General features: G+C 36.9%; 1 protein-coding gene across 8 annotated transcripts in view; it reads right to left on the reverse strand.

The window, feature by feature from the left end:
* LOC107732883 (mediator of RNA polymerase II transcription subunit 25-like) overlaps positions 1-3453 on the reverse strand; it is a 30344-nt gene extending 26891 nt beyond the window's left edge. For all 8 annotated transcript variants that reach the window (XM_016544311.1, XM_016544312.1, XM_016544314.1 and 5 more), the window contains exons 1-6: positions 3264-3453; positions 2269-2409; positions 2149-2194; positions 1941-2065; positions 1669-1767; positions 1476-1596 (exon numbers count right to left, since the gene is read on the reverse strand). In XM_016544311.1, the coding sequence (XP_016399797.1) occupies positions 1476-1596; positions 1669-1767; positions 1941-2065; positions 2149-2194; positions 2269-2393 (516 nt within the window). In that variant the 5' untranslated portion in view covers positions 2394-2409; positions 3264-3453. The remainder of the gene's footprint in view (positions 1-1475; positions 1597-1668; positions 1768-1940; positions 2066-2148; positions 2195-2268; positions 2410-3263) is intronic.
* Positions 3454-12575: the final 9122 nt, after the last annotated feature.

Raw genomic sequence — 12575 nt, forward strand, 5'->3', positions numbered from 1 at the left:
ATATATATATATATATATATTTGTTTGTTTGTGAAATGGCACAGTTTTATAAATATCTGAAAGTACACTCTTAACATCAGTCAGTCAAGCATTATAATATGATAATCAATGTTATTTAATGATAGAACTTTTGTAATTAGAATTAAAACTTGATAACCATGTATGAATGCATATTAGTCATTTTAACTGAACTTCGGACTGGTGGTGGTGCTTTTTTGGTCATTCAGTGTTTCTGTAAAAAAAAGAAAAAAGAAAACATTGGGGAAAAGCTAACAGAAATACTGATTAGATAATAATGATACGAATTCTACTAATAAGAACAATATAAAACGCACCAAGGATTAATGAGCTACTGGATTCATGAATATTAATCAGGTTGTGTGCGTTCGCTCGAACTGATTTGCTGAAATCAAAATAGGGACGATAATAGGTGAGCGCCAGCCAATGAGATTGCTGTTTGCGCATTAGTTCCGCCCACTACCGGAAAACCCGGCATTTCTTAAAAGCTGAAGAATTCCAAAGGAACTCCGTTATTTTGACAGCAAAATACAACAAAGAATATCGTTTACATGTAGCGCGCATAGGTAGCGCGTCAATTCTCTCCCTCTCTCGCTGTGTGTGTTTGTGAAACAAAGCGACGGCGAGTCGTGCGCTTCACATTAGAGTTTACATACAGGTTAAATACATGTTAAATACATGTGCGTTGCACATCCATTCAGATGAACTGAAAAACAGCACAGATCGCTTGGCGGAGAGTGAAACTCTGATGCGCTCAGTCAGAGAGTGTTCGGCGAGTGAAAATATATCTGAGCTAAACTTATACTTAGCCTCCAACTCACACACTGGCGAGTAAAATCTGAGAATTTATTAGCAATTGGCTAATATTAGACATCATTTAGTCGCCAGAGTGAAGATTTAGTCGCATATGCGAGTGATTTACTCGCAATGTAGAGGGTTGTATTAAACTACTCTATGTAATACTGAATATAATGTATACTGGGGCGAATATTTGCTAGTCTCCATAATGCTTGATTTCACAAGTAGATTTAAATAAGCACATTATTTTACAGAAAATGCATATTTTAAATATTTCTAATTAATCTAATCACTGATAACACTATCATAAATTAAAAGAGCAAAAACAATATTACAACAATAGACAATTATAGAATTGTAAAATGTATAGTATATAATCAGTGCCACTGATCGTGTCTACCACAATTCTGTATTTTCAGCATAGCAAAATCATGAGTATTTCTATGCTGGTGTCACCACTGCATTGTGCATGGGGGACCAGAACTGCCTTTTTTTTGTAATTAACTCATTTACATAAGTACATCAAGATTACCGATGGGTTTTCACTGCAAAATGACACAAAAATGCAGCAAATATTGCTGCAATTTTTGAGAAAGCCGCAGCAAATTCAGTGATCAACAGACATATCTGATAAAACAAGTAGATCAGTGTATACTCACATCACGTATGATCTGGACCAGGCTGTCTGCGGTGCAGCCCGTATAGCTGACGCTCTCCACAGCCGGTAGTAAATATGGAGGAGAATTACACAGCAAAACGCAAACCTTGTGGGTCTGACCACTGAATAGAGAAACAATGAGAACACATACAACCGCAGAATTTTGATACCACAGAAAAAGTTAAATAACTCACATTTGCTCCCTCATCTTTTTGAAGTCGTCAAAGAGCTGCAGGGCCACAGAGAGACCCTCAGCAATGAGACTGCAGCTCTCTGCTCCACCTCCCATGAATCTGTGCAGAAAGCATCAGCGTAAAGGTTGCAATTCTCAGCATTTAAAACATGTAAATCTTCAAAGCAGACATAAACTCATAACTAACAGATCATCTAAACAAGCAAAAGCACACTTTTATCTCAGACTTTCTACCATAAAATGCAAATATCATGGAATCGTGGCAGCCCTTACTGAATGCTGTCAATCCAAGAGACAAACTCAAAAGCAGAGCTGGTGGGAGCATGGCACTGGACGTAAGATTCTGGAGCACAATCCACTGTGTTGAAGACCACCAGGCCATATTGAGTGCCACCATACTATTAAAAGCAAAAAGATTATCAGACGTTGAAATGACAGCACTAATGTAAAGAGAAGGTGTAAACAGATTCATCCAACTCACATCTCCTCCAAAATCTGTTTCAGCTGGTGGTCCTCCATTAAAATACCTGCGATCAAGCAAAGTAGGTCAGTACAGAAGTCTTACAAATGTCAGCATGAATAAACAGGTGATGACTCTTACTCTATAGTCGGTAGTATATAATTCTTCCGAAGTGATTCAAAATATGGACCAAGGTTTGCAGTTCCCTCTATGACAAACACCACATCTGACACCTGATTCAACCCAGACTTGGACGTCGGGTCCATATGGGTCGCCTAGTGTCTGCAAACAAGACATACATTAGTTCAATATCATACGGAACGTTTGCTGTAACTATTAAATAATAATATGTAATATAGAATTCGTATAGTGTACGGGAATTTAAACTTTACTGTGACTATTGGCTCTGAAGCATTATTTACTGTTTTTTTTAAATTATTATTACTACCACTATCTATTGTCATGTCTGTTCTAAAAGCAAGAGTAGCAAACCATAACACACATATATATATATATATATATATGTATTAACAGTGTTGGGAGTAACGCATTACAAAAGTAATATTACAGTAGTATATTACTTTTTGCTGTAACGCAGTAATATAACACATTACTAATCAAGTTTGGGTAATATTATTACTCCTTACAATCTCAGTAACGCAAGTTACAACAACATATTTTAACTCAAAATTAATTGGTGAATTTACCAACACCGCAAAACAGCATAGGAGAAAAAATTCCGCGGGTAAAATAGTTTGTCTATATTCTGTTGCTGGAATTAGATGGTTGAGATGACTGCAGAGACGGATTCTACATTTGTGAGATGGACACACTCCTGTTATTTTCAGTTCATCGGAGAAAAGGATAAGAATGCATATGTCTTAATATCTAGAAAAACGCCGACATAGACATTTTTGAATGACTCAGTGATTCAGTCCGTGTCAAAGATGCCTGACAGCCTCATTTTGGCTGAGATATTTATCTCTATTCTCATTCAATTAAACAGTCAAATTCACAGAAAGATAACGCAAATAAACGAAAAAATATAATGTGAACACGTTCAAGCTTTACACATGCAAGTCTTAGCATGTTTGTTAGCCGTTCTCTTAAATGCTAATTTAGCTCGTGTGTCTTACCTGCTGGTATTAGTAGAACTGACTTCTAATAAGAATAAAACGGACTGATACAGTCATTTAGCTTGATTATATCTAAACCAGCTGCCTTAAGTTGTTTTATGAAAGCTTCAGCTAAACGTTCGTGTAGACCGTGATGACAACAAATATCTGGATTTCCGCTCGGCAATCGACAATACGGTCTGGTCTTAGATCTGGGAACTGGACTGGGATGGTGAATCGATTTATGAGTGATCGTTTTATATTACAAAAGTACGTCAATTTCAAGCCCACCTAAAATGTAACTATGATCCATCCAGCCATCTATTCATATTCATCTATTGTTGTATGGTCGCAGGAATGCTGCGTCTCGGGACAAAAAGACAGAAACACCGTAGATGGCCATTCCATATATCTCTCCACTAGGCATTATTGTGTTTGCATAAGGAAATAACATGTATGCTTAATCCATAAATGCATATAATTTCTAATAAGGTCATAACTAATCATAATGTTTTATTCTTAAATTGATCCTATAGCGTATGTTTTGTTTATGTATTATTTAGTTTTAATTTCAAATTTTCTTCTTTTATTCTTATTTTATAGCGGGTCTCATCTTCAATGTTACATTATTGTATTTTATATGTTTTAAGTACTTGGTGCTTTTTACATTGTTTTTTCATTGTCAAGCACTTCTTGAGGGAAGAAAAGTGCTATACAAATAAAGTATTATTATTATTATTATTATTTAAAGGGGTCATATGATGCTGCTAAAAAGAACATTATTTTGTGTATTTGGTGTAATGAAATGTGTTTATGCGGTTTAAAGTTAAAAAAACACATTATTTTCCACATACTGTACATTATTGTTTCTCCTCTATGCCCCGCCTTTTTGAAACGCGTCGTTCAAAAAGGGGTTTGCATTATCGTACTTAAATAAAGAATAGGCTATATTTAAAATCTTATTAAAATAATCCATTATATGTTATAATAATAACAATTATTATTACTATTACTATTATTATTGGGGACATACAACTTAAGAGCAATCAGCTAAGTAAACAGTAGATGTCACCAAAGTCAAGCAACCAAAAAAAAAAAAGAAGAAGAAGAAGAAGACCATAGAAACAACTGGATAATGCTGTATAGGCCTAACTTTACTATTTTCTTGAGCAATCACATTGTACATGGACTGTCTCTAAATTACTGTCCTATTTATACTTTATGTTACCTAGGCCTACACAGAATCAGTCCAGTCTCTGCGCTGTGCTTCACTGAATATCAGAAAGGAGGAGAGAGGTAAGTTATTGAAGACAGTTGGAGAAACAACTGGATAATACTGTATATTATTGTCTATTTTCTTGAGTGATCACATTGTACGTGGACTGTCTCTAAAGTACTGTCCTATTTATACCTTATGTCACCTACACAGAATCAGTCTCGTCTCTGCTTTGTGATTCACTGAATATCAGAAAGGAGGAGACAGGTAAGTTATTGAAGAAAGAATCATGTTTTTAGGTCGGCGTGCAACCTGTTTCTTGTCCTCGTTGCTCTTTACTGCAAGAATGTGCATAATTACTCAGACGGCCCCGAGCGACCCGAACTGCTGTCAAATGAGAACAGCGCGCCGCGAGCTAAGTGGCCCTGAGGCTCGCGCGTTCTGTCTCCTTCCAACAATAGAATCTGTTCTCCAGCGAGCAACGGAGAGCATCGAGTTCCTTTGCTTTTCGCGGTCAGTAAACAGAAGAGTGCCCCTAGGATTAGTTATGATTGTCCCGGAACCAGGCATGTACTGGCCATCGGGAGCACCGGGACATTGCGCTTCCGCCACGATGTAAAGTGATAAACAGAGGAAGTCGCTTGATTCATTCAGATGTGTTTTACAGACTCGTGTGATATGAGAACAGTAAAGGTTCAAGCGATGCTGCTGAAAACAGCCATGACAATGTAAACTGCATGACGAGGTAAACTGGAAAATGCCAATACATCATTACAAGCTTGTCAATTCAGCACCGTGGTAATTTACCTTGCAGTTATTAACACTGTACAAATAGCCTATGGTGTTTTGGCAGAAATGTTTTTATTATATTTATATAAATGTTACGGTTATTACTTATATTATATATCGACATATTTTACTTTTATACAAGTTGTTTTTGTAGTTTCTACATGTTTAAGTTTTTGTTTAATATTCCATAGTTTATTATTACTTATTATTTATTTTAAAAACCATATAACCATGAAGACCATGGTTTTACTTGTCACCTCCATCTTACAAATATTAGTCAGTTAAACTCTGGATTCTATGCAAGAACTAAGGTAAATTTCATTAGGGCAAATTATAATTTAACAGAATAGCTTTAATAGCTTCTCTTTAAATGTTTAGTTCTAATTCATTTTAATCAAAGTAAAATGTTAAATAAGAGCCTGATTAAAGGGGTCATATGATGCTTTTTTAAAGATCATTATTTTGTGTATTTGGTGTAACAGAATATGTTGACATGCTTTAATGTTCAAAAAACACATTATTTTTCAAATACTGTACATTATTGTAGGTCCTCTATGCCCCGCCTCTCTCAAACGCTTCGTTTTCTACAAAGCCCCCTCCTTTGGTTTTGAGACTTTAGTCTTTGCAACTTCAGGGATCTTATCTATGCACAATCAGCTTGTAACACTCCAAAGAGAAAGAAAAACTTGAAATCGCATCTTATGACCCCTTTAAAGATAAATATCAGTGTCATAAATTAGTGTTAACTATACAAATGACAAATGTTAAAGTTTTTAAAGGGATAGTTCACCCCAAAATTAAAATTGTCATCATTTACTCACCATCATGTCATTCTAAAGCTGTATGAATTTCTTTCTTCTGTGGGTCATTAAATAAAATAATTTAAGAAATTCAAGATTTTTTTGTCCATAAAATCAAGGGTAACCAAAATGGTTTGGTAACATTCTACAAAATATCTTCTTTTGTGTTCCACAGAAGAAAGTAAGTCATGACTCGTGAGGGTGAGGAAATGATGACTTAATAACTTAATAGCAGTATATTTTCTGCATTCATGCTTTACTGTCAAGTGGATTTCTATGTGACAAAAATGCCTTATTAAGTTTGTAGCATTTGCTGTGAATTCAGTAATATCTGTCATTATTTGTTTTATTTATTCATTTATTTACTATAATTTAAGGCCCTATATAACCCAGCAAATCATTAAAGAGGGAACTTGTGGGCAGATGGGCTGGATTTGTCCAAGGCTGAATTTTAACCTCAGTCCAGCCCTGGTGTCTTGTGTCCAAATGAGAGATTTTTTTTAGAGATGCAGTGATTTACTGTGCTCTATTCTACATCCATCTCCAGGGAGTTTTCTTTTGTGGAGTGGCACAATTTTGGAGGCTTTAGCTCAGCTCTGTGATCTGGGTGGCCAGATTAGACGGATTTAAGGTGAACAAGGGAACTTAAAGGCAAAACCACTGCTAATCTTTATACCATATATTGATTGACAGCATCACAGCTGTTTAAAGACTGAATTTCCAGTATAGTAAAACATTATTTAAATATTTATTTATTACTTATTATAAGGTTGCCCATATGAACCTAAAACATGTTTCTGCCCATTAGGTAATTTAGTGGAATAATACATATGTGACCCTGGACCACAAAACCAGTCTTAAGTCGATAGGGTATATGCAATAGCCAAAAAAAACATTGTATGGGTCAAAATTATTTATTTTTCTTTTATGCCAAAAATCATTAGGATATTAAGTAAAGATCGTGTTTCATGAAGATACTTAGTAAATTTCCTACTGTAAATATATTAAAACTTAATTTTTGATTAGTAATATGCATTACTAAGAACTTCATTTGGGCAACTTTAAAGGCAATTTTCTCAATATTTAGATTTTTTTGCACCCTCAGATTCCAGATTTTCAAATAGTTGTATCTCGGCCAAATATTGTCCTATCCTAACAAACCATACATCAATGGAAAGATTTATAAATCTCAATTAAAAAAAAAACAGTTTTGTGGTCCAGGGTCACATATATGATTCACGTATATGATTCACATATATGATTATGTTAAGAAACATAAGACGTTTCTTATGTTTACCAAGGCATTTATTTGATCAATAATACAGTAAAAACAGTAATTTTGAGAAATATTTTTACTATTTAAAATAGCTGTAACTTTGTATTCATATTGAAAATGTAAATTTTTTTCTGTGATAGCAAAGCTGAATTTTCGCCAGACATCACTCATCCTTCAGCTGTCATGTCACATGATCCTTCAGAAATCAATCTAATTCTCATTATCAACGATGAAAACAGTTGTGCTCCTTAATATATTTATTCGAATTTTTCGGTAACCTTGTAAAAGTTGGTAACAATGTAAAAGGCCCCTTTGAACAATGCATCCATCATTAATTTATTTGAACTTCTCTGTTTGAATATATTATATTATATAATATAGGCTATATAACATATATAACTGGTTCATTGACCTTGGACAAAATTTGTACTAGAGACACTTTTCCTTGCTGAACACCCCAGCAGACAGCTTGAATTTAAGTGAATATATTTGTTATTATAATTCAATACACAGAGTGAGAAAAAACTTGAATGAATGAGGTGGCCCATAATTCCTTTTTTATTTGTGCTGCACACACAAATGTAGATGCTCTTGTGCACCATTAATGAAGATTTATGTTAGCATATAATTGAAAATGTATAACCTTATAAAATTCATGTTATTTGCCTATAGTGTGAAATTTTCTCCCACCAAAAAATAAAAAATGCATGCAAATTTGCTGTTGTTTCCTAAGATCAACACTTTCGTGTGTTTTAATAATAAAACAACATGTCTGAGGTGTACAAAAGCTGTCACTGCGGTACCTTTTCATACCTTTGTAACTAAAGAGTGCATATTAAAGTGTACATAGTTGTACCTAAAAGGTACATATTAGTACCTTTTCAAAGGGTACCGCCCCAGGGACAGCTTTTGTACCTTTTTGTCTGAGAGTGTATATAACTATCAGCTCTTCTGCATCACTCAGAACATTTATGCATTCCACTTCAAAATCACACAAAATGTTGTCTTGTTTCCAGATGTCCGACATTATTCTCAGGAGAGGTGTCCTCCAGGTGGCACTGATTAAAACACGAAGCCTTTACTGGTGCTCTCTGCTGGGAGACAGGAGCCATCTGGAACTCACACCAGGCGACCAGAGCGTACAGAACACGCCCATATCTACATACCACCACTATCTGGGTCACTGGGACTACAATAATGTGCCTCCAAGGTACATTTCACAGGGCACAGGTGAGAAAAAACAGGTGCATGATCACTTACACAACTCCAAAAACACTCCTACATTACATAATATTTTCCCAGAATATTCACGGTTGTCATTACAGAAATTAATCTCGAAATTGATGTCTTTCCCTGAGGCTGTGAAAATGAGCATTCTCGATTACAGTCCCAGCTATTAACAGTAGGCTAATGATAATTGCACCATGTTACTAATATCACTCGATCATTTTTTCTTTTCCCATAGTGATAAAAACAGCTCTTCACAACGCCCGCTCCTCAAGTTTTTCTCCTCTGATCTCTCTCTCTCTTTCTTTCTCTATCCCCCATCTCTCTTTCAGCTCAGTGAGCCGGGTGAAATATCTTTCTGACTAAATGATTTTTTTTTTTGCACTGTGGGAAGGTTGCCATGGAGACTGCGGCTCCCCCGACCCCCACCCCTCAGCGCGCGTTGTGCTAACTGGAGTGTCTTCACCTCAGCAGCGTCTCCGGCTGACTGTGCGCTTCTCATGCTGCTCGCACTCGGCCGATGTGTTGCAGGTGTCTCGGTGTGCATGTATACCGGATCGGCACCTCTTCCTCTGTTTTCTCTTCGTTCTTATATTTTCATCCTTACAAACCCTGCATGGCCACGGAATCATTTTTAAGGAATGTCCCGGGTTCAATGCAAGCTCAGTCGTTAGCATTTGTGGCATAATGTTGCTTTCATTCATAAATTAATGAATGGTTGAAACACGGTAGTAATGGGGCGGGGGATATTTTTTATTTTTTTTAATAAAGCATAAAGAAATAGTACATTGAAGGCACTTCTGGGAAGTAATAATTATTTGCAAGTAATATTTTAAAATATGCACACGTGCACTTTTATTTGCGTGCCTAAAATGTCGAAAACGCAAAAATAGTACTAGTCACTGGTCAACACGGCAAAATCTGCATGTGGAAATCTTTTACTCTCAGGCGAAATGACCTAGTTTCACCGGCGAAAATTCGCCGTGACTGCAAAGGCTACATCGTCATAGTAAAGAAAATTAAAGGCATTAAAACGAACTTTTTTCTCAGTTAATGAGAATGCAGACAGGAAGTAGAACGAATTATTATTTCGTACGCACGATTTACTTTTTTCCCCTTTATGTCATGTGCGCCGGTACTCCATACTTTTCTGTGTAATGGTAAACTTTTTTTTTTTGCTTCTGAAACTGAGAATTTTAACATTTACAGTATGACCCCATTCACGTTTATTGTAAGTGCATCACTGTAACCCAAGTCTACATACATTTTTGAAGTGAACATCATGCCACAAGTGTCAGTGGAGCTTAACTTGCATTGAACCTGAATTAAGGAATATTCATTTAATTCCATCCCCCTAATAGTTTTTCTCCAGCTATTCTCAAACATTTATCCTCTTATCGCTCTTTTCATATAGTTCGACCTGGGGCCAGCTGCATAAACTGCTTAGAATATAGTAATATTAGAAGTCAGTCATTTACTTTTTTTAAAGACTAGTCATTACTTTTTTGAAGTAAAAAATTGATTGGTCAAATTTGATAATTTTGGTCAGACTAGTTCTTAAAGGGGTCATATGATGTTGCTAAAAAGAACATTATTTTAATACTGTCTTTTTACGCGTTGCATCGCGCCTTGTCTGCATTTGTGATCGGAGAAATGACAAACAACAAGCGCTACTCTACACTGCTCAAAACTCGCGTTTGAATCGTCAGTGGGATATTCTTTAACTATAAAAAACGTACTTACAGTCTTTGAGTCAGAACAGCCGGCATTGTAGTCTACTCTACCAGGATCAGGAAACAGTCCTCCATAAAAAGCTCTGGACACATCTGAATATTTGGGTTGAAGTGTTCTGGAACAGTGTTGTAAATACAACTTAACCACTGATTTCTAGTCGTGTCCTCTTTTTCTAGACCAAACAAAGTAGTTTCGCTTTCACAACGAAACACACGGCGGGCTTGAGTGAGCGGCGGCCGGAGGGCTAGAGTGAGCGGTGGCGGGGGGGCTTGAGAACGGCGCGGCCGGCGGGTTTGTGGCAACCACATGTGACGACCCCGGGCTGGACTCCGCTTCGTCCACGGTGAAAGCTGATCCGGCGATCCACAGCGCGAAGTTGATGTATTTCCTCAGCGACCAGCACGGATCAGCTCTAGGGCTGCAGCGTCAACAATACTACAGCGAGAATAAAAGTTACGCTTTCTTTCTTTGCGTGAACATTTGGGTTGCGTTATGCAAATCTTCCCACATCGTGACGTAGGTATGTGGGGGCGTGTTAGAACGAGCCGTTTTAGGTAGGCGTGGTTGACTCTTAACTTTTATAAAGAATATCTCTTTGGATTTGAGACTTTAGTCTTTGCAACTTTACAGATCTTCTTTATGCACCAAGAGCTTGTAACACTTCAAAGAGAAAGGAAAAATTGAAATCGCATCATATGACCCCTTTAAGATACTGTCTTAATGGCTGTGTTGATGAAACTGTCTCCTGTTCTCTTGTCAAGATTTACCCCCTGCTCTTCTCCGTAGCACATTTGTAGTCTTCACCACATGCGCTAATTCCCTGCACCTCTGTCTCTCTTCCTGTATCTGTGTGTGTCAGATAGTGCTGACTCTGGCTGTTCCGCGTACAGTGAGACTCAGATGAACAGTGCATTAGACTCACATGAATGTGACTCTAAGAAGTCAAGATGGATGTCGAAGAATCAGGCAAATCAAACCCTCTAAGAATCACACCACATGGGTGCAATTAACTCCAGGAAGTTGTGTGACCGGAAAAGCCATAAAGATACAACCTGATCTGAAGAACGAGGCTGAGGTGGAGAAAGGCCAGGTTTGATTTATGGATATGACACGTGTGGTTGTGAGTGCGTTTGCATGCCTATGGAAATACAGAAAAAAAAGCAAGTACATGAATGCAATGCTCCACACTGCGTTTATATAAAGTGGGCCCACAATAAAGAACTTATGATGGTGACTAAATAATTACACACAAGTTAATGCACAGCAGGAGGGAGAAGGAAGTGAGACACAAAGTAAGAGGTAGACAGAATGATCAGGTTGATTCACAACCCATTACATGAACACAAACAGCTGTATCACGCAAACACATTGCAATGATTTTTCATACATATGTTTTATTTCAGCCATCATCGCTCCAGCCTTAGAATCATCTTCTTGTCATTCACATAATCACCCTCCTAAAAGTTTAAAAAAAAAAAATTTTTTTTTTTCAGCTGAAATGTTCTCTCGTCCTGACTGCATTTCATTTTTTTCTTGCTCTAAGTCTCAGTTTAATCTGAACATATAAAAAAGTAAACCTTTTCAAAGAAAACTAAAAAAAAGCAAAGAAACAAACAAACAAAGAAAAATATATCCAGAAAATGTAATACCATCTCAAAGAGGATATACAATATTAACAACATTAATCATCAATGCTTTGATGATATCGAACAGGTTGCTAGGTCAACATGTTTGTCATTAGTAGTGTTAGTATCAAGTTCATTGTCAGTTTTTTTTTTGTGTTGAGCATCACTTATTAAATTATCATTGCATCAAGTTGACATCATCCATGTTAATATAAGCATGCAAACACATTTCCTCAGGATCATTCAGAATTGCACTGACATAGAGAGACAGAGGAAAGGGGGGAGACAAACAGAGAGAAAAATATGGTCTGGGGTGAACCAAAGAGAAAGCTATCTATGCTTGTATTTTGTGGAAACTGATGAAGGGGTCAGAGGTCACTCTACAGGGATTGTGCCTCCACAGTGTAATATCTAAGGCAGCAGAAGAGATGGGCCTGGAGACAGGAGCTGAAGACTGCGGATCGATACCACATCCACGTGTATGACGGAATCAATGGCCTCTTAGAAAACAACAAGAGCTGATATACGATAACAGACTAAGGACTGAGCACACACCAGCGAGAGTGCATGTGTGTGCACGCATCCAAGGCCTGGCATGGGATTAATAATGGAAACAGAGAAAATATGAGCTCAGGGGGGTACAGTGGGAAATAATTATACTGATGT

This window comes from Sinocyclocheilus rhinocerous, unplaced genomic scaffold, assembly GCF_001515625.1.
Source record: "Sinocyclocheilus rhinocerous isolate Xijiao unplaced genomic scaffold, SAMN03320098_v1.1 scaffold220, whole genome shotgun sequence".
In the NCBI taxonomy this organism is placed as follows: domain Eukaryota; kingdom Metazoa; phylum Chordata; class Actinopteri; order Cypriniformes; family Cyprinidae; genus Sinocyclocheilus; species Sinocyclocheilus rhinocerous.